This window comes from Brachyhypopomus gauderio, chromosome 7, assembly GCF_052324685.1.
Source record: "Brachyhypopomus gauderio isolate BG-103 chromosome 7, BGAUD_0.2, whole genome shotgun sequence".
Taxonomy (NCBI): domain Eukaryota; kingdom Metazoa; phylum Chordata; class Actinopteri; order Gymnotiformes; family Hypopomidae; genus Brachyhypopomus; species Brachyhypopomus gauderio.
This window is the reverse complement of record NC_135217.1, coordinates 7,526,370-7,552,795: the sequence shown is the minus strand read 5'-3', so window position 1 is coordinate 7,552,795 and position 26,426 is coordinate 7,526,370. Positions and strand designations below refer to the sequence as shown.

The following is a 26,426-nucleotide window of genomic DNA, read 5'->3' as shown; positions in this document are numbered from 1 at the left end:
ACCTGGGAGTGGGCTAGCTCCTGAGAGAGAGAGAGAGAGAGAGAGAGAGAGAGAGAGAGAGGGGACAGGAAAGAGGAGGGACAGAGACACAGAAAGGAAGACAAAGAAAACAGATTAATATAGGAAGATACATCGATAGCAACAAATGGAGAGGTAAAATGTGTGTGTGTGTGTGTGTGTGTGTGTGTGTGTGTGTGTGTGTGTGTGTGTGTGTGTGTGTGTGTGTCACTTACAGCCTCAAAGGTCTCCTTCTTCGTCATTAGCATGTCCAGCTCCTCCTGACGAGCACACAGTTCCTGGACACACCACAGGAGAAAACAGGGGGTCTGTTAGCCGTTAACCCAGAACCCAACACCACAGAGCCCACCCCCATCATGAACGAGCCGGTACTTGTCACCTGTAATAGCTCCTCGTTGCTGGCCTTCATCTCAGCGTACATGGCTTGTTTCTCTGGCGACATCTTCTTCACTATGTCGTCTGCTGCCTGCTTCTCCCGTTCAATCCCCTTCTCCACAGCCTGAATCATGTCCTCCTTCCTGAGAGAGACAGACACACGTCACAATTATGTGTTCAAATACCACAGGCTAGTAGTGCTGCTCTGGGTTCAGGTAACCACACTTAGAATCAACTGAGCACAAGCGTACCACCACCACCATGCTAGGATTCAGGCAGGTGTACAAGCTCCAAAATGTTTAATGAATTAATGTAGCCTTTGATCGCCATACGGAATAAAAGGCAGTAAAATACCGTTACCACAGTCAATTGTCTGAAATGTCAAAAACAAGTCCCATAAATCTTTTACAATATGACCTCTCTAGCTCACAGACGTGCTACTGTGAATCTTTAGCCAAGAGAAAATTTATTACTTTTAGTACCTGGAGCAAAGGTTCCCTGTGTAGTTGACTTCTCATAAGAGCTCTTTCAACACCCCGTAGTCTAGAGAGGGTCAGGGAGCAGCCCAGCACTTTATCAGCGCTACGGTAAGTCACTTAAAACTTTAAATCTCTTTTTTTTTTTAATTATAAATCAAAACTTTTTTTCAACTCTGGGAATATTTTGCTCACAAAAAGAGTCCGTTGTGAGGACGTGGTAAAGGATTTAGTCTTCATTACTGTTTCTGTGCTGATGTAACAACTCCGACTGCCATTAATCCCACACAAAAGCTCTGCAGTCCAAAATCTGAAACACTGAGTCTGATAACCTCAGTTACTGTTTCACCCCGCTTAGTTTGATTTAAAATACCATCAGTTTTATGTTTAAAATTTACTCTCATTAATAAAATACTGATGCATTGCTTTATCAAGATATTTGCCATATTTTCCACCACTCCTAATAAAAATGTCAGGCATTCGTAAAAACTTCAATATAGTGTATGTATATTTCAACACTTATCTATGAGGAAAAGCATTTTTGAAGTGCCTGTAAATGCTATGAAAATGTGTGATAACAGTTCGAAGGTGAAAATATCGTCAAGAGTCCTCAAATACACAATTCCCATTTAGCCTGTTATAGGCTAAGATGTACAAAAGAATGTGTTTACATTTATATAACAAATATGAATTATTTGGGTTTATAGTGTGGACTCATCTAAAGATCTAGTTGTTTCTACAAACAGACTGCAATAAATGCAATCATAAAGTTTTCCAACAGCAGATTCAGTAGGAGGTCTTAAGGTAGGTGAACTGGCAGCTGAAACACACAGTGTGGATATTTTGTCCATTATACCAGGCAACGTGGTCATCAACTGTTTACACACTACACTGCAAGAGTCATTTTCATTTATACATCAGCGTTTCAAATCAACTAGCAGGCTCATAGATTTACGTGTGGACAGATATGCCATTATTGAATCAGTCTCGCTGTTAAGTACAAGACAAAAAAACACAGGAAACGCTTATCAAAATAAGACCGTCCTAAAGGTTGAGCTTTGTCCTGTAACCCTGTGGCTACATGGCTAGGGTCCCGTAAAAAGCGAGGCCCTTTACAAGACGCCAAGTTTGGCTCCGGGCAGTGTGCAGGACTCCTTTTGTCCAGCTGGTGGGGCCTGGATGAATCGTTTGTCCTCCTCTCAGACGTGTGCTGCGCAACACTAGCCCTGCTGCGTGAGGCTTTTTGGCAGCCATCAGACAACACAAGCGCGCGGACTCACACACACACACACACACACACACACACACACACACACACACACACACACACGACCCTTCAAGCCGAGGCCCAAGGGAAGACCGCATGCTACTACAGAACCGGCCCGTCTGCACAAAGCTCCTCATTGTGTTGTGGTCAAGGACGTCTGCTTGTTCTGCTTGGGTCCAGTTCAGCTGTTATTCTCATACAGTCATCACCCCCCCCCCCCCCCTTGGGACCCATGACATCGTCTTCCAACAAAGAGATAAACTGTCAGTGCCTTCTCCCCGCTCCCCGAGGACTGGAGGGTAGTCCCAGTGACTTTTGTGTGGTCGTGATGGTGGTGTTTGTTTGCAGGTACCGAGCCAACCATGATTGGTGAAGCGCTTGTCCTGCTGTGGACGTCGGTCACGCTGGCGATTTCAACCACGGTGAGTGATTCACACACCAGGCCAAGGCTTTCTCTTACTAACGCACTTGGCTCAGGGATGAACACTCCAGAAACGCCAGAAACACAGCTGTGGCAGGCAGGTTCAGTGCCACCAGAGCCGGAGTGGCTAATCGGGTGATTCGGGAGGATTCCCGATGGGCTGGCTCATGTCAGTCTCTAGTTTGGGCCGATTGGGAAGGAAAAATAATTTTGGGCCGGATTTGGGCATAAAACTCCCGGGCTGAAAAAGTGTCCCACTCCGGCCCTGAGTACCACCATCAATGGCTTGGTCCAAATGCTGACATTTGAGTACTTTTAGCATCTTTGCCAGATTTCCTCTACATGCATATATTCTCTGGATTGAAGGTAAAACTGAATATATGGTTGGGGTATATGACCTACTCAATACCATGTTTAATGAAGAAGGACAGCAAGACACTGAAAAACAAATCTACCATTTACTCTCTGATGTCTGATTTACTCACAGACTTTTCTGATTTCTTTAATCAGTAATTCCTTCACCAAACCAAAGCCTCTGGTTATTAATACAGTTAGCACAGGCTGACAGTGTTGCAATAGCAGAGCTAATACCTGCAATGTTAGTGGCATGAGCACCAGCTGTATCAGACCCCAGTGTAGAGTGAGTTGTGGTGACCAGATAAGAACTTTTCTGCTTTTACTAAATCAGATCACCAGTAGTCTTGGCAAAGTTATGCCAAACACAAGAATATTATTAAATTTACTATTTACATACAGTCAGAACAGACAACTAGCTTTTTCTAATGAATAAAAACTTGAATAAGTAATGAATAATGAATAAAAGTAATACAAATTTTATGAATGAAATATAAATGAAAAAAATTCTAATATTTCTTCTGCATATGATCACATAATACATTGGATGATATATCCAATACACAGCATGGAGCTAATAAACCCTAAACTGCTATATTTATTCCTGTATTTCAAGGTGGATGAAAGCTACATGAACCTGACAAACATCCCTGCTGGTCACTCTTCAAACACTACCAATTTGACCCTTCACCACAACCTTATTATGATGAACAGTTCAGACACAGAGGCCCTGAATTCCTACCCCAACCTAACAGAGCTGGACCTCTCAAACAACCACATAGCCCAGCTGTCTGGAGAGTCTTTCGCTGGCCTCAGCAGCCTGGTCTCTCTCATTCTGAAAGGTAATTCCCTGCAAACGGTGAGAAATGAGACCTTCACTCAGCTGGTGAATCTCAGGAGGCTGGATCTCGGGGAGAACCCATGGAACTGCTCCTGTCTGTTTGTCACCCTCATGAAGTGGATGAACGACTCTGGAGTGCAGACAGGTGCGACCCGTGGTTCTGTTCATGATTTACCGAACAGTTCAGCAAAAAATGAATTGTACATGGTTCTTTCCCCTTATAACACATGTAATCAATCAAAATTAAAGAAACTAAACTTGGTGTCCACATTTTCATTAGGACAAGCTGGCTCTTCTAAACATCAAATTAATATGTGCAGTAAAGTAAATTCATGCCTAACCACTCCCTTCACTGTTGCAGACTCTTCTGAGAAACACGGCTCATGCATTTTGCTTTTTTTGCAGATGGACCAGATGCTGTTTGTGTCACTCCAGATAAAATGTCTGGCAAAAGTATTCTAGATGTGAACAGTGCATGCTTCTCCAATACAACTACACCTACCCCTGCTACTACCTCTGCTCCTACCCCTGCACCTACCCCTGCACCTACCCCTGCACCTACCCCTGCTACTACCCCTGCTACTACCCCTGCACCTACCTCTGCACCTACCTCTGCACCTACCCCTGCACCTACCTCTGCACCTACCTCTGCACCTACCCCTGCTACTACCCCTGCTACTACCCCTGCTACTACCCCTGCACCTACCTCTGCACCTACCCCTGCACCTACCCCTGCTCCTGACCAAAGAACACATGTGGAATCAAGCCCATCAGCCAATCAAAATGTGTCAAACAAAGGTGATGATTCCGTTCTGTTGCCTCCCACATACACCAAGCTAATTGCACCTAAGCGCACATCGCTGAGGAAACATAAAAGCTCTTCAGTCTCTTTCAAGCAAAGATTATTTCTGCCACCAGACATCAGCGGTTTCCAACCAAGCAAACCAAAACTACAAAACACAAAGATGAATGCTGATGCTCTCTGCAGTGATGCTCTTTTAACCTCTCTTACAAAAACATTCCAAAAAAAAAAAAACTCATATTATATCCAATAAATAAAGTGATAAATTCATCATAGTAACAACCACAAGATATGTTTAAACCACAAAAGATATATAAAGATGTATAAAAATATTAAATATAAAAATTCAACAATAACATTCAACTATAATTTATATGCAATGCTGTTTAGTCCAACATGGGCTTATACTGCACCACAACGGATGCAAAAATGTTGCCACCATGAAGGTTATTCCAGAAGAGTGTAACACCTGTGTGTCTTTTTTAGACTCTTTGCCAGCAGGCAACAGAAACGGGCAGCAAGAGCCGGTGTTGAGCAACACCTGGAAGTTCCTGGCCGGCGTGGTGGTCATCGCCCTCTGCACATCCATGTTCATGATGTGTGCCATCAAATCCCCCACCTGGTACAGGCTGCTGTTCGACTACAGGCACGTGAGGCTGCGTGAGATCGATGTGTCCAGCAGCTTCAACAGGGGCCGCTATTCCAGCTTCAGCCTGGACGCAGAGCAGGCCGAGACGTGCGCCCGGGACCTAGACCGGGACCCCGAAGACCTGCCACCCGAGGACGAGGATGAGGACGGCTTCATAGAGGATGGATACATCCAGACCGAGGACTACAATGACCATAATGAGACTGACCAAGTATAAACTCTGGCATGGGCTCGTGACGCCTTTCTTTCCCAGTGTGCTGAATAACCGAAGTTAGTGAACGGCAGGACTCAAGCTTCTCTTTACCAAACCGTATAACTCTTTGATGCATCCACCACGTGGACGTGCCTCTTCCTGAATTAAGCTTCTGTACCACAGGCCACTAGTGCAGCAAGGCCGACTGATGCCGCGGGCTTTCCAGACTCATTTGTTGGTAAGAGGTGGTTTCCTCCCCGCCTGCAGCTTTCCACCCAAAACAGTCCCACTGCCAAAAGCTTCAGGCTTTTCAGCTTCTCAGGTTTCAGTTTTTGCTTTAATTCTGGAAGATTCAGGGAGGACGTGGTAGACCTGCGGGTCTACAAAGCCAAGAATTTTCCCAAAAGGAGACCTACGTACTGTGTAAATAATTAAAGAAAGCGTTTGACTTTTTGAATGAGTGGAACACGTGAATGCAAATAATTAATCCCTGAGTGATGCAGCTGTAAATCATCACATGTTTCCCAGTGTTATGAGTATCACTCGTGTTCCCCAGCATGAGTGTGACTCTTAAAGAGGCACTACATGATGTGAAATTAACAAGTTAACAACTAATTAAATTATTATTGTAAATGCTGAAAACAAGTTGAAGCCCATTTTCTGCACAAGTTGATATCTTGTTTCTCAACAGAACAATCACTCGAAAATGTGATGGGATGCTGTACATAGTGGAATAGTGAAAGAATTTAAGAATCACTCCAGTGCCCCCTAGTGTCTTGTATCAAAAATGCACAAGCTGTTCAGAGAACGGAGCAGCACTGTGTTTTTATGGAGAACTTACTCTCTTCTTTCTGTAAATATCACATCGATGCTTTGGGCTTGTCTGTCATTCTGTGCTTTCAGCTAAAAATACAGAGAATAACATGATGTGAACATTTTACTGAGATATTAATGTGAAAACAATATTACAGAAGTCCTATAAAAATAAAAATAAAATGGGATTAATCTTACCATATTGAAGTCATTTATTACTTCATCCATTTCAGTATTGGTGTTCAGTTTGTCAACCAGCTGAAAAAAATCACAAACAATGATTTACTATGCAATGTAACCATAAAAGGATGAAACAGAAATTTATTTTTGCTTAACCATGAGAACTGAACTGACAACATATGCCCAATTGTGTTAATCAATGGGAAAAGACTCAGATGTAAATTTCTATGCTCCTCATTGTTCAGCTATATGTAACCTGACTCAAAATGGGTTATTTTGAGTTAATTAAGTACAGCTATCGTCTCTTAATTTAGTCGTATTCACACAAGTATTCATGTGTACCATGTTATAGTCTGCCAGCTGCCCTTGGAGATCTTTAATTTCACCAGCAAGGCCCTCTGCTCTGTGTGTAGAAATGATAGGGAAACATTTAACATGGAAAGAAAAAAAAAATCACAAAGAAGATGCTGGTACTGTGACCATTACTACAAACACAACAAGAGAGTTCAGAACCAAACCTTTTTTCATATGACAGGTAAACAGAGTTCTCCTGGTTAAAGGTGTCAATCTCTTTCTGTAACTTGCTGATCTCGGTTGTAAGCTCATTTATTTTGCTCCTGTAGTAAGAAATGTAATTACTCTGAAAATATGTAGTAGATATCCATGGACATAAATGTTTATTACATCTCTTTAATAATATACTGATAATATGTAGCGTACCTGAGTAAGCCAACGTAGTAAGACTTATCCAGGATTTGCCTCTGGGGTCCTGAGAAAGTGGCCAGACAAAAAAAAGCTCTGTATGCTATTGGCTGATTTCAAGCACCTGAAGACAGTATGAGTAAAAGTCTTCAGTTAGAAACTGAAAGCAAGAATACCTTTCCCCCCTGTCTTCATGCCACTGAGACCCTGCTGAGTGACAGGACGATCCGTCACTTTGATCTGGGCTGACAGGACGCCTGGTGTGGCAACGGGTCCGCCCCTCGTACCTGGGCGACCCGTACCTGGTACCATCTGGAAAACACCACACACACACACACACACGCGCGTGCGCACACACACACACACACACACACACACACACACACACACAAGTACACACACCTTAGGTATCATGACTGAACTGTCTGCTGCCAAACCACCTCAGCACCTTAAACATTTCAGTACAATCTTCATTGAATGACCCAGATCATGACCTTCCTTCACTTACTCACCCCAGTTGCTACTCTGGCTGCTGTCTGTGGAGGTCTAATGGCAGTTGGCGGCCTTCCTGCTCCCAGAACTAATGACCCACGACTCACAGGTCTGCCTGATGGTGGTCTTTGACTCGCCATAACTTTCTCTGTAAGAATAAGTAGATAAACAAACATTGGTACACAACACACCATCAGCAGATGTAGATGCTAACGGCAACTTCTTTAGCTTGCTAGCTAGCGATTTGTTGTACGGAGTTTAGTCTAGCGCGTCATTTTCTCCTAGCACGATACGGAGACACTGATTTATTTCTTTCTAACTGCTACAAATAAAACCCAAAAGGTTCACACCTACAATCACACACCGGCGTGTGCTCGTGAACGCTGAACTAGCCAGCTAGCTGTTTACACAGGGTGTGGCAGCAGTACCAGTACACTCTTATGTTGCTCGGCAACCTGTGCACGCGACTCATCGCGAGACGACTCGCACGAGCGCAGAACGTACCTCGGCGTCCGTACAGTCTACGGTGCGGAGCTTCAGATTACAGGAGAGCGCGTAGTTTTACAACAGCGTCCCCTAGGATGGCGCGGCGGGCAACAGATACTGGGCTCCTAGTCAGAGTGCTTATAAACCATAGCCTGTATGTACCATCGACCGTATAAACAGTTTCGGTATATATGTACATTTGACAGCTTAGGCTTGGTTGGATGGTTTGTTTTAAAAAATACTTTATTGAAACACAAAAGAGTGCTACCTACTAATTCTGATCCTTTGTAGCCTAAATTGCAAACAATATTTTGGTATTATTCTAACATTATTTTCACATATGCCAAAAGCTTGTATACTTCAGTACAAATGTAGCCTACATGAAAAAAATAGGAATTTGGAATCACAATGTCACGTTGAATTAAAATAGTTACAAAAAATGGCTACAAAATGTCTCTCTCTACACAGTAGGGTCATGTTCACCTGATCACCTGTTATCCGTTTATTTTAATGTTGTTAATTTTCCAGGAAACTTTGGCAAGATTGACCATTAAGAATACATTTATTAAATATGTGTTTTTTTCTGACAAAAACATGACCATCGTTGCTTAATACTACATGTATCAACCTGCATTAATGTAATAATGCTCAATACTGCATCTATTAAGCATATTAAGCACAGACTGTGTGATATATTTCTGTTATAAAGGATACCGTTAATAAACGTTATAATTAATGTGGCAAGATAATGAAATAAATTGTTAAGCATTATCAGTTTGTTCATCTCCTCGCGATGATTTTATCAATCAAAATGATAAAATATTACTAAATCTAAGTCTAAAATTAGGCGCAGGCCTGGTTTGACACTGTTTGTCTTGGGTGGTTCCAGCACTGCAGATGGGTGATGCTGTCTCCTGTAGTTGAGAAGTTGTAGCCGCACCAAGTGCCGAGGTGAGACACTGACAATTGTTAAACGAAATCCAAAATCAAGAAAGGACCAGAAGAGGATACGCCGAAAATGAGGACTTGAAACAATTATTTGGAAATGTCTTGTTGTAAGAAAAAGAGGAGGGTGTGTGCGTGTGCGTGTGTGTGTGTGTGTGTGTGTGTAACTGAGTCGGATACACTGCGCATGCTCCAAGTGCTCCGCCTTGTTCCGAAGGGATAATCGTCTTCCTTGCTCTGAAACTTGGCCCGTCCATGTATTGAATCCGGTTTTCGCTGCTTACCGTCCTCGGTATGGACTCTCAAAAAGTAAGTGGCACATAGAGATATAGATGTAAATAAATGACCTTAATATACTGTGGTTATTTGTGAATGAAACGGCATATTGTGTCAGAACCGTAAGCTGTACCGTTACATTGTAGCCTCGTCTCTGGGGTAATTCGATAACTCTTAAATACCAGCATGCCATTCTCGCTAGTGTTCCTGAAAATGATCAATATCCTTTTCAAATGTAGGTTTTGGTCCTTGTTTGTGTATGCAAAGTTTAATGACGTTGTAGATTTGCGGTTATGTTTTATTGCTCCGTCGCTAGGAGGGTGACAGCACCGTATCAGGATAATAAAAACGAAGTGTTGAGCTTCAACCTTGTGGACTCACCGTAGTGTGTCCGATATGAGAAACCCGCAGACCTTCACCGACACATCTCGCCCTGTTCATCGCAATGACATCCTGGACTAAACGCGTGTGATGGAAATATCCGCATATCCATACAAACTTCAGGACGTCATACGTGCACACCCACTGTCATAACCAGGCTGTAGCAAATGAGAAAGTAGTGTATTCTTCATGAACGTGGGGCTCTGGTGTGTTCAGTAGTTCAGTTCAGTGAAAATAGACAGTGTTTTATGAATAGGTGAGTCTTGTGTTGGTAGTCATTAGAAGTCTGCACTTTAGTAGCCTGTTCAATAGTGAGGGAACAGGTGGATTAGTGCGCTTCACGGAAGAAGACTAAAGCAGTGTTTACTTTGTAGGTATGAGAGAGAGAGAGAGAGAGAGAGAGAGAGAGAGAGAGAGAGAGAGAGAGATGGCTGCCTATTGGACACATTTGTAGGAGAGGTGACATCACTCAGAAAGTGGTGATGTTGGAGAGAGAGGCCTGACAGTGGCCGGACCGTGTGTCTGTCAGAGGGCCCGGTTTCTTCCACAATAGTTCTGCACTACATTTGAATGTTCCTTTGGAAGGACTAATCATAACCTTTACGTGTGTGTGTGTGTGTGTGTGTGTGTGTGTGTGGGTGGGTGTGTGTGTGTGGGTGGGTGTGTGTATTTCTGTTCAAACGATGAAACCAAACCACAGCACTCGTTTCTAATCAGTACTTGTTGTTTTGGCGACAGAGCACACACACAGCCTTCACAGGCATGTGCTCTCTGGAGAGAGTGTCTTTGCTCAGAGGAACTGGGTCATGCATTTAGCCAGTGAGGAGGCTGGAGTATTATAGCACAGGTTCTCATTACATTTACCCCGGGCACTGGGATCGCACTGGGAACTGAGAGCAGAGAGCACGAGACTTGTGTTTCAGGCTGTTAACTGGACTAAGGCCTAAACCTACTCACACATCTATTAGTTCGACTGTTATTTTGAGTTAAATGTCGTGTTTTGTTGCTTCCCTCATAAACTGCAAGGTCAAAAATGAAATGTCAGAGCATAAAGGAGTGATTTGCCTGCATGTGCTCAGTGAGGTGCCATTATATACACTCTGGTTTAGGAAGTGGACATCTGCCCATGATTGTCTCTGCAGTTATGTTTCAGATGCGGCTGAAATGTGTGTGTCTTCAGGTGTGTGCGTGCATACATATCTGTGTATATTGAGGAGAGACAGAAAGAGTGAGTAGTGTGTATAAACAGTATATGTATATACTTTGAATATACATTGTATCATATATTAGTATTTTATCCACATTCCACAGCTACGGGTCCCGTTTTAAATTGCTGTGTCATAGTGATACACCACTCACTGTTGCCATTACACGGCCTGTTTGGGTCTGCTGTTGGTTTGCTCACTGACGGGAGCTAAGGTGACATTCCCTCATCCATCCACCACTACAGCGACACTACAGCGTTAGCGCTGTGGCACTGGGAGCGCAGAGGTTACAGCTTGAGTTCTCTTTGTTAGCATGCCCAGGCCTCTCTTGCAGACTTAGTGGAATTGCTACAGTGCAGATTAAACAGATTGTTTGCACTCTGCCTTTACTGAATTGCAGACTTATCATGACAGAATCTCTGAAGACTGTGAATCCTAATTCAGAAATATATTCCGTAGTTAGCTGAGACTCTTCTTTATTTGTGGGATTGGTTCTTTAATGTAATGCTTCTAGCAAGAGCCGGGGTGATGAGAACTGATCCTACATAATTTTGAACAGTAACTCTGAGCCTAATCCTCTTTAAGCTTTTTTTGTGCTAGCTGTTTAAAACTTCTCTAATGTAAAGTCAAGAATTGGTGAAACACAATGAAGTTAATGACCAGTTGCATATTTAGCCTCAACCTGACAGTGAAATGTCATCCAGTGTTAGTTTTGTCTGAATACTAACCCAAAGTGCTGACCATTTGTAAGATCCACTGATTCCTGCATAACTCACCTCTGTGGATGGATTTCTCCACCCTCACCCTCCACCCTCATGGATGGAGGCCCCTTTCCAACAGTGTGACAGTGTCTCCTTGCATCTAAACATAGCAGGGATGAGTAATCCTTAAGTCTGCTTTATTGTAGAATCTCTCTCTCTCTCTCTCTCTCTCTCTCTCTCTCTCTCTCTCTCTCTCTCTCTCTCTCCCTCCCTCCCTCTCTTCCTGGGTTAGTTAAAGACAGTAAAAAGTCACCCTTTCCCCTGCAGCCCAGGTGCGTCATGTTTCCTGGTTCCCTCGTGTGTTGTGAAGCGTCTGAGACGGGACATGAATGATGCAGTAGGTGTCCCGCATCACAGCAGGCCAGCATACTCCTCTCGCAGCTTTAGCTTGTGTAACGGGGCATTCAAATGGATATTACCCCCCCCCTGCTCCCGCCCCCGCCCTCTGGGGCAGTGTTTTGAGCCTGGTAGATGGGAACTAATCAGCCCAACAAATCAAGATGTCACTACTGTCAAAGACAAGATACATGGGGCATAGGAGCCCCTACCAGATGGAGAAGATTCAGAGGTGGGTGGGGTGGCTTATCTGACTCCAGGATTCACAACCCCTTGTAAGATTTCCTATATTCTGGGATTGGTATTAATAGCAGATAACGAATTGTCTCCATTGAGGGTGAAGTACAGTGTGACTGTGATGTCCTCATGCCCATGAGAGCTTCTCTAATGACATTTAATGTTTTATTGGTTTCAAAAACAACATTGCACAGTGAGTGACCCAGTGTTTCAGTGCTTCAAAATGTGTTTCAGCCATTATACTGACACCTACTGACATACTACATAAACATGGCTGTCTCCATATGGGGCTCCCAATCTATGGAGCAGAAAGTTTGGGGGGGGGGGGGGGGGGGTTTATGACTTGATTCTTCAGCCCATGTGAGATGCAATTTATAGAAAAAAAGGCATAAATAATTGCTTTCATAAAAACTCCTTCTTTACTTTTTGGTGAAAAAGACTTTTGCTCCTGTAAAGTCTCCAAATGATCTGCTTTATGACCAGTTACATTTAAGACCAATTAATTTACTTCTGACCCTGAAGTGCACCATGAATTGTGTTTTCACAATTCAGCACTTTGGTGTTTTGGCCTCTATGCAGGAACTGCTTCTGTTCCTCTGAAAACACACTCAGTACGTGAAGAGCTACAGACACACGAGGTCCTCAGAGCTACAGACACACGGGGTCCTCAGAGCTACAGACACACGGGGTCCTCAGAGCAGGAACTAGTATAGTATCCTTAACCTACTGAAATGCTAGCAGTGGGGAACAGTGGGTGGATGTATATAATGTACAGAAATGTAACAAATGTGATTAATTATGCTATATCACTTTGAGAAAGTCAGAAACGGAAGCCGCAGAAGCAGCGATGTGGGACGTAGTGGCGATGCCTTAGTGTAGGGTTCACTCTAACCTTAGAGGCATAGAGAACTCAACAGGAACACCGGAGCAGGTCTGGCTATTCCAGACTGGATATTAACCTCGCTCTCACATATACACACACATATGTCCTTTAAGCACTGCTTATAGCCCTGCCCCCGTTTCGAAGTAAATTTTGCTTTCTCCCACCGATCCTGACACGGAGTAACTTGCGCATGACTTCACATATAGGGCAGATTACACAGTGCCGGGAGGCCCTTCACCAACGCATTCTACATCCAGCTTCCGAATATGAGAGAGCACATATTAATATATATTATGTGATCATATATTAATATGTATTTAATGGTACGGTAATTATAAAATTATATAAGTTAATAGTATTGATTTTTCTATGTTCACCTTCCTTAAATAGCCAGCATCACCTGCAGCTGATGTTAAGACCTATTAAATTCACTGCCAAAAAAAAAAAGCAAAAATATAATAATAATAAAATGCTAACCATGATTTTTTTTCTGGTCACCCAGGAGGCCTTACAAAGGATAATCACCACATTAGCCAATAAAAATGAGGAGCTCCACAATTTCATTGAAACGTTGAGTCACTTGCTGTCTGGAGTTCAGGTAAGATCCTTGGCACCAATCAAACAGCTGGGTGAAAACCAAGGCCGTTTTGCCCTTGTAGTCAAGAAGCACAAGGTTTGGGTTGTACTGATGGAGCGGAATATCTCGATTCTGCTGCGTCAGGTCAACTCCAGCAAGGTGGTGTCCGACTTGGAAGAGGAGTTCGACATGTTGTTCTCCATGCTGGAGGAGGCCAAGGAGAGCATGACCAACACCATCAAACAAGAACAAGCCAGGAAGTCACAGGAACTGCAGGTAACGCCTCTCTCTGCTGGCCTCACCAAAGAATCATGGGAGATGTGGGCAGTAATGTTGATGCTATGCACAGGGATGTGAGTATGCTTAATGTGTGTGTGTGTGTGTGTGTGTGTGTGTGTGTGTGTGTGTGTGTGTGTGTGTGTGTGTGTGTGTGTGTGTGTGTGTGTGTGTGTGTGTGTGTGTGTGTGTGTGTGTGTGTGTGCGTGCGTGCGTGCGTGCGTGCGTGCGTGCGTGCGCCATTGGTGTTTGTTTGGTACTCTTTGGTACGGTCTTAATGATGTCATTGTGCTGTTGAGGCAGTTCTGTTGCCCACTGAGCAGGAACAAAAGCAGAGAGTAAAATGAGCCCAGATCAGAGCTTAGCCAACCAATCAGAACCCCAGTCAGTACCCAGCTCACTCAGGCCCTCAGCACATCAACTTTCAGAACAAACACAGTGTAGTTGTGGTTTGTTAGGCTTGGTGTGGAGCTTTGTGATGTTAGTGGCTTGTAGCTAAAACCCCCGTCTGTCACTGTTTGCTATCGTCATGAGTCACACAGATAATCCAGTACGGTGTACTGAAGACAGCCCTCTTCAGACCCAACACACTAGTGTCGGGTCACCGTGTAACGGGGAACCTGAGAAGGTTGGGCGGAGGAGAAAGTAACGGAAAAGAAAGAAAGAAAATGAAAGGGAACTACATTGTGAAACAGAGTCTTTTGTGACTCAGCAGAAGTCCAGACAGAGACCTGCCGAGGTCATGCCACAGGGCCCATCTCAGTACTGCCTCTCTGTGTCTAACACCGTTCTTTGTTACGCGTCTGTCAGAACCAGATGGTCCAGAGCACTAATGCGCTGGAGAGTTCAGAGGAGCTCCTGGAGTTTGCTACTCATGCCCTGGACATCAAAGACCATGAAGAGTTTGCCAAGGTAACTAACACTGTCTCTCTATACGTCTTGTTATCTTTTACCTCTTAAATCCTAATGAACACTATTGTAAGAACACAGACCGCTGATATCAGATCAGTTATACCTATAACACTTGGTATCTGCTAGACAGTAATGTGGCAAAACCAAATGATACAGGTTCAAAAGGAATGACTGAATAGCAAAGCACCTGTAGTGTAACAGTATAAAGGAAATGTTTCTTCTGAAATTAGCATAATTAGCATAAGTAATTAGCATAATTAATTAGCATAAGTTCATTGTCCACTTTTGGTTTCCTACTCATTGCACTTGTGTTTCTATCCCTCAATAACAAAACTGATTTTCTGGCACACATGTTATTTTTTCTCAGCATCTCCTCATGTTCTGTGTATAAATGATTAACAGTTATTTTAACAGCTAATTTTTTCCTGGATAATCGGCAACTGGTACAACTCGGAGCTAACAAATTAATTGTTTCAGAAATTGCATATCTGTATTAGAGGACGGACATCTTAAGCATCATTAAAAGCAATAAAGATTTTCCTGCTTGCCTGTTGACTGTGTGTGTGTGTGTGTGTGTGTGTGTGTGTGTGTGTGTGTGTGTGTGTGTGTGTGCGTGTGTGTGAGTGCACCGCATGCTCACCCTTCCTCTGCATGGCTCTACTAACGACTTCTGTTCTTCTCTCCTCTTCCACACTCTCTCTCTCTCTTTCTCTCACTCCTTCACACTCCCTCTTTCATCTCCAAGGCTGCCAGACAGATTAAAGATAGGTACGGAACACTCTCCTCCACTTCTCCCTCACACATGCTGCATGTGTGTGTTCACCAGGCTGTTACCATTACATTAATAATATTTACTAAGATAAAGAAAAAAATATATAAAAAATTAATTTACAAAGTTTTTACAATCATCAGGATTTTGTGTTTTTGCATACCATTATTGGAAAAAATATTCACAGTGGAATGCTACTAAAGAGTGCACGCCCGTGAGTGAGTGAGTGAGTGAGTGTGTGTGTGTGTGTGTGTGTGTGTAACTAGCCCCAGGGAAATTGACTTTGTGGTCAGGGAGTGTCTTGAGTGTGTGTCAGATGTGGGTAGTTCACAGAGGAGTTGTCTGCCCTGTTTAACTAAAGCTACTTCTTATTGGGCTTTAAATGGCTTTAACATTGCATAACTCACATCTCTATCACAAATGTCTCTAATTGTCCATGACCCACAGTGCTTTGGCTTTCATTAAGGTTACATATAGCATCATGTTATGGGACCTAATACACCACAGGATTCAAAATGTGCTTGATAAAATGTTTAATGCATATAATATCTCTTAATTTAAGTTAATTAATATTTAGAGGTAAATATATATATATATATATATATATATATATATATATATATATATATATATATATATATATATATATATATATATTAGGGTTGCAGCGGTAACCGGTTTCACGGTATACCACGGTATTAAAATGCACGGTTATCATACCGTGTGCGTTTGCTTATTACCGGTAAAAAGCAAGCCAGCTGAGAAACTGACGCAACTCCGCTCCGGTTCAGCTACTCAGCACGCAGCGGTGAGAATGGCAGAAAGTGCATCAGACTTAACAAATTTTTTAACAAAAAAAGCTAAACTAAAATCAGCGGCGAAAATGACGCAATCGCGGTGGCTCCGCCCGTGCGCGAGGGTCTCGCGCGCTGTCGATTCGCGAGGTCGTGCACCTCTCGAATTTTGTAACTTCGCGCGCGCCGCGCCTCAGCGCAATGAACAAAGTCATGTTTGCAGGGTTCATACACCTTTATAAGGTGGAATTAAAGCATTTGTACGTAACTTTAAAGGTCCGTTTCAATATTTCCCAGCACCTTAAACTTAATTAAGTTAAATATTTATACATATACTCGAAATAATTCGCTTTTTCATCACATTATTTAATGGATGTTTATTTTCAAAACGCCCAATCTTAACGTATTCACGTTCTCTCATGTTTCGTCCTGGAATTACAAGAGGCTCGTATTTGTTAACATAATACAAAAGAACTGTGCGGAGTCGCGCGCTACGGTCACTAGTGAAAGTATAAACCTTGCTTTTTATGGTCCTTGCTTTCACTGGATGTGAAAGACGCCATTAATTTACATGCGTTCATTTTCAAATTCTAACGTGCCTGTTTTTCACATGTTAAAACCAGACTCAGTGTGAAAGCCTTAAAATAGAAATCTCTATTGTGAGGATCATGTCAGAAATAAATCCTCTCTTTCTGCAGTATCCGGTTATATTCTAACTTGGCAGTACAACGAACGTTTACAACAGTTGTTGATCAGACACTGACCCAGGCTGAGTTTATCAGATATTAGATCATTTAAACTTAAATAATTGTATTGAAATCCATGATTTAGGTTTCTCTAATTTTGCAGTATTTATATAAACCTGTGTACAGCTTTTTTTTTTTTAAAGGAGACATTTTGTATACAATAGTTCCAGTTTCTACAATAAATAGTTAATTGAACAAAAAAACCTTGTTGTAATTTCTTTAAGGGTCCGTGTATCTTTTAATAATAAACAAACTAACTGTGATACCGTGATAACCGTGATACCGCGGTATTTTCTGAGACGGTTATCATACCGTGAAAATCTCATACCGTTGCAACCCTAATATATATATATATATATATATATATATATATATATATATATATATAGTTTATATAAGTTTATAGTTTATATATATATATATATATATATATATATATATATATATATATATATATATATATATATATATATACAGTATATATATATATATATATATATATATATATATATATATATATATATATATATATATATATATATGACACACATACACACAGTATATTTAGCTATATATATATATATATATATATACAGGAAACATTATCTAAAGTTTTTAACATAATGTCCCTGGTAAAATGGTGCCAGTAGTGACTGATACATAAAATATTTCTACTTCTGCCTCTTGGGAATAGTAAAATCTCCCTCTGTTCCTCATGTCAGGGTGACGATGGCTCCTGCCTTCCGCTTGACCATGAAGCCCAAAGCCACAGACAGCATGAGCCACTTGATGGTGGACTTCAGCCAGGAGCGCCGTCTTCTCCAGGGCCTTCACTTCCTCCCTGGTGAGGGGGAACATGGGAAACTCCCTCCAGTGTTCTCCACTTGGGTTGCTCGCAATGAACGAGTTGTTACAAGTTCTTATGACATAATCCCATAGGTGTATCTACAAATGCTGACGTTTGATGATTTGTTAGCTTTTTTGTTTGGTAAATCTGTTTGCAGAAGGAACAAATGAAACTACATTCACAGCTAAGTGGCATTGTTGTTTAGATTGTTTGTGTGGAATGGGTTTGAATAATAAATTATGTTTTTTGACAGTTCTAGTGAATGACATTTTGGCATCATGCCTTACTCTTCCTGTGGCCCCGCCCTCTGAGATGAGTGCTGTGTGCTCGTTGCCTGAGATGTGAGGAAGAGGAGGTGTTTTGTTCCTGATATTTTGGGATCTGGAGGGGTGGGAACAAAGTCAAAAGTCTATACAGGCGGAGCGGTGAATGAAGAACTGACCACAGAACTCTGGGAGTGTAGCTGTGTATTTCTGACAGGGTTGGACTGAACCAGAAACACTTTTCACAGATTTACACTGACTGTTTTGATGTGAATCCTGTAAATATGGTGAAACATGGCGCTAATATTTTGTGACCTAAGTAGAGCAGTCACAGAAATGCGAGGATATGTTTTGCATTCTAATTTGCGTATGCACATAGTGTGAGCATGTACACATGATAGTTCAAGCAAAGGGGTGTGTGTGTGTTTGTGTGTGTGAGGACCTCCCTGTGGGGCACAGAGGCGGTCACGTCCACAGATGCCCCATAGGCCTGGCACAGCTAACAATCTAAAAATACCACAAAACCCCGCACAGTAGCCCTGACTAAGCCCACAGAAATGGGCCTCATATTTGAAGGGGGAATGCAGCAAAATTATTTTCTAGTGTAAATTAAACCCCATTCATTCTGAGAAGGTCTCCTCAGGGTGGTGCTCTGGAATGCTCCTGGCAAATAAAAACATCTCTGGAGGGACAATGGTGCCCAGTGCAATCAAATGTATCAACAGATCTGATGTGCTATTGATTGCAATGTGTGTAGTTTTATGAAGTATCCACACAGTGTGTGTCTATGACTATTTTTGGTGAAAGGAAACATGATTTTCCTGTTGTGGCTGGACAATTCTACTTTGTCTTCCTGTGTCTTTCTCTCTCTGCCTGTCTCTCTCTCACTCTGCATATGTCTCTGTCTCTCACTATCCACCTCTCTCTTTTTCTCCCCTGAGTCTCCTTTGCTGCTCACTGTCCAGTGAGCTAACCAGATGTACTAGGAGTGCCACAGTACTCCTCAGGAGGCAGCCAGACCTCTCCAGCTCTCCTGTTTTCCTCTTTGTTTGGGTGTTATTTACATCTGTACTGATTAACGACCTCGATTGTTCCTGCCTGTGAGAGCCGCAGCTTTGCTTTAGCAGTGGTGTGTAGCGGATACCCCGCAGCAAATCCATGGCTGTCACTGGACAGTAGCTGCCTGAGTGAAGCATATTACAGCATCGAATGCTTCTCCTCGTGGACGTAAATGAGAACAGCTGTCCCCACAGACCACTTTACAACACCCCTTTATCAAATGTCTCTCACAGTGATGCATTGGAAGGAGTTTCCCTCTCTGTCAGAGACGAGGCTGAGTCATGTCCCCGCATGGCTTATGTTTGTGTAACGGTGGAGGAGGAATTTGATTATAGTTCACCAGGAGCTGGTGCTAAACTGTGGTCACTAGAAGGAGATCACTAGAGGGAGGTCACTAGAGGACACACCCCCTGCTCTCGTTGCCTCTGATCTCCCTATGCAGTCCACTTTCCCGCCATATGGACACCTGCCTCTAGATTCAGTTGTTTGTCTGCTTGGTGAATCGATTCTGATCAAATCGGGTCTGGTTGATAATGAAGTAGGGCCTACGTTAGCAAAATGACAATTTTAGAAGCCGACGTCGTTTTTGGAGCGAGATGTGCTATGGTGCGACCCGGGTGGGAGGGGCGGTGTGATATCAGGGTCATGACCTCCACACACCGAGGCTGTCACACCCAAAACACCTGCTCCAGCTGCACCAACTATTGTCATGTAAATCAGGGTTCTGTCACTGATGGGCTTTCTGAATGTGCTCTCTGTACTGGGCAGTACCACAGACAGACAAAGGTTGTGTCCTGAGGATTGTTTTTACTGTAACGAAAAACCCTTAGGGTGTGGTACCTGGTTTTAGAGCTGATGAAACTATACTATTAATTTACTAATGAATTTACTAATTAAATACTATTAACAGTAATGTGAATTATTACATTCCAAAAGATATTATAGCTCCATGTATTACAGAAATAATGATGCATTCTTTGTTCAAAAACATGGCCAAAGTGAATAAAGTGCAGTGCTGTGATTACACGATGTAATTAGCGTTTCAATCTCTCCAGTACCCAGAGCTCCTGAAATGGACGTACAGGACTGCGTGGTGATGGACAACACCGTGACTGTGGTCTGGAGGATGCCGGCGGAGGACAGCAAGATCGACCACTACGTCCTGGAGTACAGGAAGGCCGACCATGAGGGTCTGCCACGGGTCCGGGACGAGCACTGCTGGGAGACCGTGGACAACATCAAGACTACAGACTACACTCTGACAGGTAGTCCATACACCCGGGACACGTCACACACACACACACACACACACACACACACACACACACACACACACACACCTGCACATCTTTTTGGTTGGTGGGACATGCATTCCTTACTGCTCAGGTTCTTCCCATATTGTCCCTGCTTTTGGTCAGAGTACATAGACAAATGACCATGTTTAGGCATGTTAATGAAGAGATTTATCTTCAGGGTTGAAGTTCGATTCCAAGTTCATGAACTTTCGGGTGCGAGCGTGCAACAAAGCAGCTGCTGGAGACTACTCTGACCCTGTCACCTTGGAAACCAAAGGTACTTTAGATATGGCTACAAACACGTTTGACATCTCGAACGGTGCTTTGGGCGAGCGGGCCGCGCGTAACTGACCCCCACCCACTAATTTCAGCTTTCAACTTCGGCTTCGACGCCTCGTCGTCCCACTTGAACCTGAAGGTGGAGGAGAACGGTGTGGAGTGGGACCCTCAGGGTGGCAAAGGTCCCGATGGAAAGGTCAAAGGCAAAGAAAACAAGGGCAGGTACGAACCCACATCCCACCAATCACGTGACTGATCACCTTTATGACTCTCGTATTGATTTGCTACAGTTATCTTTATCAATACACGCTGTCCATGTGGGGTCAAATATTGAAAAATCCCAGATATGTAATGCTTGTAATAGTTCCTAAATGCTGGTCTGAGTGATCTTGTTACTGAAATTCGGCCTCACGTACAGACAGGTGTACAGTGCTCTGAATGGTTGATTAAACGCAGCCCTGGGTGAAGCTCCTTGATGAGCAACGGTTCGCAGGACATGGAGGGTCTGTAAAGGGCCGAGAACAGGGGTGTTGTGTTACAGCCTCACTGGAGATGCTTGTGATTAATTAAGGAGTCGAGCTCTGGCTGCAGGATTTCCCTTCATGCTCTCTGTTCCTGACCCCTCAAGGAGCAGAAGGAACAGAGACTTATTTCATATTTCAGTGGCACGTGCACAGTTTAACAGCTCCCCTCTCATTCCACTTTCCCAGCCCAGACTCTCCTTTCATTTATATTTCCCCTTCTTCATCGACAGTGCGCATCTCGCTAATTTGAAGAACATGACAAGGTGAACCTGTGCTCCTGGGCAGTGGTGCTGGTGGCTTCAGTAGTCTCCTCCTCTTGTCTCCTCTTCTCAGGCTGATGTGTTCGCACCAGCAGATCCCCTCTGCAGTCTGCGCACGAGAAGAGTGTTTTATGAAGAAGTATTACTAGGTTGGCCAGATAACTAACCCTCAGATCTCTCTAAAGAGTTGCTAAAAGCTTGAGGTTTAAGCTGAGCTTACCCAGAAGGTTCGTTTGGAGAATAGATTCATCAGCAGCATTGCTGAATTGGAAAGCAGTCTGGCTAACTATGTAATTCTGCATCATGAAATACCAGATATGCTGGGATGCGTGGTTAATATCCACCTAGAATGAAGGCTGAATGGTGTGCTGTGTTTGTGCTGAACCAATCGAAAACTGACTGAAACAGTCACTTGTAGATGGAGAACATATTTCATTCTCATGTTTATTGTGATCTTGCAGGGACGGTCTGTTCTCTGCAATGCCTCCATCTATAACTGACTGCATTTTTAACACCCTTTCTCTTACAAATTTAGGGTACTCTTTCAAACATTGCTCTCAATTAAAAGAAATGACGGCAAAGCAGTGATCATACTAAACCTCCCTTACTGACCCTATATCAAAGCACTAAAGCAGTTTTACATTCCTCCAAATCTTTTCCATGCCCACGTCTTTATGACCTTGGTGAGTAACCAGCCTATTAAAAAACAGATGTAATCCTCGATTTTCCTCATTAGTCATTCCACCATAGAGTTCTGTGTTCAAATGATCAGTGACCATCACGCTTGTATCATCTTTAACGCCGTCCAAGACATCTGTCTTATGTAATAACCCAGCTGACTCCACGTCTGAAAGATTTAACACTCCCACGCCATATGACACAGCTCAGTGGTGTAGAAAGTCCCCAAGGGGCGTGGCCTGAGAGTTCCCTGCGTGTCGATTGGCAGATCCCCTATTGTTCAAACCGTCACTCATCCACCAGCTGCTCCTCAGCCGGCATGTGGCGTGTATCACATGGCTATGGTAGGCGGGGCTGCCCGTCTCCATGGACACACCCTGACACACTTTGACGTCTGTCATAGTGGGAGAGGGTGCAGCATTGGTCTGAGATTCCACAGTCGTCTGAAAGCACCGAGTCTGGACATTACATCAGACGCTAGATCGCAGAGCTTTGATGAGTCTGTAGGCTTATGAAGACGTTTGTTCATGGCCAAATGTCACCGCTTCCATATCCAAGACATTCCACACATTATCTTTCCACTATCTTTCACTGGTTATTCAAAGCTATGTTGACGCCATGCCATCGTAATTATAGTTATTTGATCTTTACAAAGACAAATCAGCAGTAAAATGTTGTGTAATGTTTTATAATTGCACAATGTTATTAGGGCCAAGTTGCCATTATATGTCAGCAGCTCAACAAGCTTTGAATAGTGTTTCCACAAACATATCACTGCCTTGCATGTGGATTAGTAACGGTTGCTTCATTTTAAACCCTTTTGCTAATCTGTAATCACTGTCTGGTCCTGTGGGAGTGTGTGTGTGTCTCATTAGAAATGCTATTCCTAACAAAAGTGCTGCGTGTTATAAACCACGAATGATCTGTTATCATTTCTTTTGTATAAGTCTGTTCATCAATCCTCTTTTCCTCTCTGTGGTGACTCTCTGAGCATGTGTTTGCAATCAAATCGGCACGTTTTACCATAGTGGTTCCAAGACTATTAGCAGCATGTGTGTATTGCAAACTGTGGCTGTGTACATCTGAGGAGCGACAGCTGTGTCTTACCAACCTTGGTGCTTACAGAAGTGGAACTCCTTCTCCGAAAAGAGGGTCAACGACTCGGTCGCCAGCCCCTAGAGGAGGCAGAGATCGGTTTACTGGAGAATCCTACACAGTGCTGGGTATGCTACTGGCTTGGGCACAACATTTACATTCACAAATAAACTGCCATGTCTGACATTCAGCATCTAACCACACCATTCTGAGAGTAAAACAGAGGCTGAACAATAACGTTATACATTCTGTGATGGCTTGTCCACATTTGCTTTCAGGCGACACCAGCGTTGAGTCCGGCCAGCACTACTGGGAGGTAGAAGCCCATAAAGACTGCAAGTCCTACAGCGTTGGCGTAGCGTACCGGAACCTGGGCAAGTTCGACCAGCTGGGCAAGACCAGCAGCACATGGTGCGTCCACATCAATAACTGGCTACAGAGTTCCTTCGCCGCCAAGCACAACAACAAGGCCAAGAGCCTGGACATGGCCGTCCCAGAGAGGGTCGGCGTCTACTGCGACCTGGACGCAGGTAAATCGCCTCACACCCATTTAAGGAGCTTTACAGTGAGGATAGATGCAATGTATTTTATTGCGATTCACAGTTTCCTGGGCTTTTGTTGAAAATGCACATTTTTTTGCCTTGTGAGCATCACGGCACGCCTCAAACATTCTAGAAATCTGCCGTGGCTCGTCTGTGGGTGTTTTAATCGTGGCATTCACATTCCAACTGATAACAGTTTTATTCAAAATAAAGGGGACCAATCTGTAACTACATCACTTCAGCTAAACCAGTTACATATATCGCAAGGTACTGCAGCATTTCAGTATGTAGGAATATAATATATATTTTTGTCCATATCATGCAGCAGCTCTGCTATACTTTACAGGACAGTATTACTGTACTGTTGCAAAGAAGACGCACTGTGTGCTGATGTGAGTTATTGGTATGAATGAATGAATAAAATCTAAAACGGTGTATAAAAAAGGTTTCCTGAAATGCATCATTCGAATGATCAGTTTGAAACTCCTTCATGAAATAGCTGCAGTTGTAATCCAATGCCCTAGCTTTATTAGAGTGGAGTAAGGTTACAGGAGCTCCTGTAGCTGATCCCAGGCCCCATTCTCCCAGCTCCTCACCCCGCTGCAGGTTACTGGACACCCCAGGATCGAATGGCAGGCAGATCCACTGACTCGAGAATAAAGGAACTCGAACGGGCCTCTATCAGGACTCCCCTCTTTCACCCAACAGTGCCTCTGTCCCCTATTGGGCCCCAGCTAACTTTTTTTTTTTTTCGTCCTAATTGCTAATCTACACTCCTTTGTGTTCTTCTGCCTAATCGCAGGCCAGCTTTCGTTCTACAATGCGGAGAACAAGCAGTTGCTCCACACGTTCAAGACGAAGTTCACTCAGCCGGTGGTTCCAGCTTTCATGGTGAGTGGGGGGGCCCCACGCGGTTGGCGTTTATGTAATGGTAACCGCGTGAGGTCTCGCTGTGTCCACAGCCGCACAGGGACAACTGCGCTAGAGTAAAGCAGCGCTGTCTCTGACTAACCAGTTGCAGCGAGATAGTGATCAGACACTGAAACTGGAGCTCCTGCATGTTTTGGCACCCCAGTACGGTACAGTGTGGACAGCGGCGCTATATGTAGCTGCGCAAAGTTAAATCTGACCCACTGCTTCATCCGCCAGTCCACCTCCTGCCACAGATGGAGGCTAATGCACTTTGTCTTCTATTACAGGACCCATTGAGCATGGAAGGATTTGATAGGACCTGTGTCATTGGGGGACAGTAGATCGAAAATGGTCCATCTAGGGGACATTTGGATGGAATTTACATTAACTTCAAATACGGTCATGTTAACTTGTTCAAACCTGTCCTGCAGGTGTGGTGCGGCGGCCTGAGCCTCACGACGGGGTTGCAGGTTCCCAACGCCATCAGAAGCCTCCAGAAGGTCGAGAACGGGCTGGGAGGATCAAACAGCAGTCTGAACAGTATGCAACAGTAGCCTGTACAAGCTGCTGCGTCCTGAAGTCACCGAAATGTTTTAGGACCAGATTCCCCATAATTGCGACGACCTCCCGACTTTAATTGGCAGAAGGGGGCAACCTCCATGGACACCTCATGAACTCGCACCCCACTTCCTGCTTCCTGTGCAAGCTAACACACTTCCTGCGGATTCTGTTATCCAGTGTTGGACACTGTGAAGCACCACTGGGAAAATGAGTCCTTGACTGGCAGGCACCAGATAACTCTACTACTACACTGTCTAGTACTCTAGAGTTCTCTTCTGTAAGAAGAGATGCATATTTCTTTATCTCTTATTTCTCTTGTTATTTAAAGCTCTTTGCGCCAGAAATGCTTGTGGCTTTATCAGGGAATAGATGAGTGCACTTTCTTTTTCTCTGTTTAATTTTAGGTTATGTAATGATTTATTTTGGATACGAGTCAACTTTGGCATGAGCGATCCTCTTCTTTATTTGATTTATAGAAATGTATAAATATTTCTAGTTTGGTGTGTGTTAATATGTACGTATGTGAATGTGTGATCCATAGCTTATGAGTACAAGTCACTATTACCTCTGGTCTAATCAAGGTATTTTTCCTTGCACTCTCAATCTCCCATCATCATCCGAAATATCAACCCTGTAGTTTTGACTACAGTAAGTGGTTCCATATGACTGTGGAAAATGTTTGCACAATATCAACAATTAATACTGCTTTCTTGGTTCACATTATTTTGTTTGTACAAACCATCGAGCCCAGTCCACCAAACAAAGAAACAAACTTTTCAGCACATTATCTTTTGGACCCGGACTTCAGTTTTAATTGTTGCATCATTTGTTTTTCTTCCTTTCCTCTGTTTTTTTATTTCTTGAATTCATCTGATTATTTACTGTACATGCATATCAACAAATGCTGCGTCTGTCCATTAATAAAATTATTGATTTTTTTCAGA

At 43.3% G+C, this 26,426-nt stretch overlaps 3 protein-coding genes across 8 annotated transcripts in view; 2 read left to right on the top strand and 1 right to left on the bottom strand.

The window, feature by feature from the left end:
- The window catches only part of ift74 (intraflagellar transport 74), a 20,245-nt gene extending 10,489 nt beyond the window's left edge, over window positions 1-9,756 (bottom strand). Inside the window, exons 1-13 of one of the 3 annotated variants that reach the window (XM_077011345.1) lie at window positions 9,672-9,756; window positions 9,424-9,497; window positions 9,195-9,315; window positions 7,604-7,731; window positions 7,268-7,403; window positions 7,110-7,158; window positions 6,908-7,006; window positions 6,732-6,792; window positions 6,408-6,467; window positions 6,238-6,299; window positions 398-536; window positions 234-296; window positions 1-20 (exon numbers count right to left, since the gene is read on the bottom strand). The exon at window positions 1-20 is cut by the window's left edge and continues 124 nt beyond it. In XM_077011345.1, the coding sequence (XP_076867460.1) occupies window positions 1-20; window positions 234-296; window positions 398-536; window positions 6,238-6,299; window positions 6,408-6,467; window positions 6,732-6,792; window positions 6,908-7,006; window positions 7,110-7,158; window positions 7,268-7,403; window positions 7,604-7,723 (809 nt within the window). In that variant the 5' untranslated portion in view covers window positions 7,724-7,731; window positions 9,195-9,315; window positions 9,424-9,497; window positions 9,672-9,756. Of the gene's footprint in view, window positions 21-233; window positions 297-397; window positions 537-6,237; window positions 6,300-6,407; window positions 6,468-6,731; window positions 6,793-6,907; window positions 7,007-7,109; window positions 7,159-7,267; window positions 7,404-7,603; window positions 7,732-7,933; window positions 9,036-9,194; window positions 9,316-9,423; window positions 9,498-9,671 lie in introns of those variants that run through there. The other 2 variants (XM_077011344.1, XM_077011343.1) reach the window with 2 other exon arrangements.
- On the top strand, window positions 900-6,455 carry LOC143518683 (leucine-rich repeat-containing protein 19-like). Its single transcript, XM_077011353.1, has 5 exons — window positions 900-980; window positions 2,485-2,558; window positions 3,528-3,897; window positions 4,158-4,550; window positions 5,041-6,455. Exons 2-5 carry the CDS (start codon window positions 2,499-2,501, stop codon window positions 5,418-5,420), a joined length of 1,203 nt encoding a protein of 400 aa, XP_076867468.1. The 5' UTR covers window positions 900-980; window positions 2,485-2,498; the 3' UTR covers window positions 5,421-6,455.
- On the top strand, window positions 9,176-26,426 carry fsd1l (fibronectin type III and SPRY domain containing 1-like). 4 transcript variants are annotated; one of them, XM_077011348.1, is made up of 14 exons: window positions 9,176-9,323; window positions 13,596-13,691; window positions 13,815-13,946; window positions 14,757-14,858; window positions 15,604-15,626; window positions 17,890-18,011; window positions 20,392-20,601; window positions 20,810-20,908; window positions 21,003-21,132; window positions 21,665-21,697; window positions 23,498-23,595; window positions 23,746-23,997; window positions 24,812-24,900; window positions 25,353-26,426. In XM_077011348.1, the coding sequence occupies exons 1-14, from the start codon at window positions 9,309-9,311 to the stop codon at window positions 25,473-25,475; spliced, it is 1,524 nt and encodes a 507-aa protein (XP_076867463.1). In that variant the 5' UTR covers window positions 9,176-9,308; the 3' UTR covers window positions 25,476-26,426. The 4 variants fall into 4 exon arrangements, with proteins under 4 accessions (XP_076867463.1, XP_076867465.1, XP_076867464.1 ...); XM_077011350.1 differs by lacking the exon at window positions 21,665-21,697 and having other exon boundaries at window positions 23,501-23,595; XM_077011349.1 differs by lacking the exon at window positions 21,665-21,697.

Excerpts from the sequence above, each read along its gene's own strand:
- LOC143518683 (XM_077011353.1), top strand. The coding sequence starts at position 2,499 with ATGATTGGTGAAGCGCTTGTCCTGCTGTGGACGTCGGTCACGCTGGCG. Across the intron at positions 3,898-4,157 it reads CGACTCTGGAGTGCAGACAG|ATGGACCAGATGCTGTTTGT; the intron begins GTGCGACCCGTG and ends CTTTTTTTGCAG. Across the intron at positions 4,551-5,040 it reads TCAAAATGTGTCAAACAAAG|ACTCTTTGCCAGCAGGCAAC; the intron begins GTGATGATTCCG and ends TGTCTTTTTTAG.
- fsd1l (XM_077011348.1), top strand. Across the intron at positions 14,859-15,603 it reads ACCATGAAGAGTTTGCCAAG|GCTGCCAGACAGATTAAAGA; the intron begins GTAACTAACACT and ends TTCATCTCCAAG. Across the intron at positions 23,998-24,811 it reads CTACTGCGACCTGGACGCAG|GCCAGCTTTCGTTCTACAAT; the intron begins GTAAATCGCCTC and ends GCCTAATCGCAG.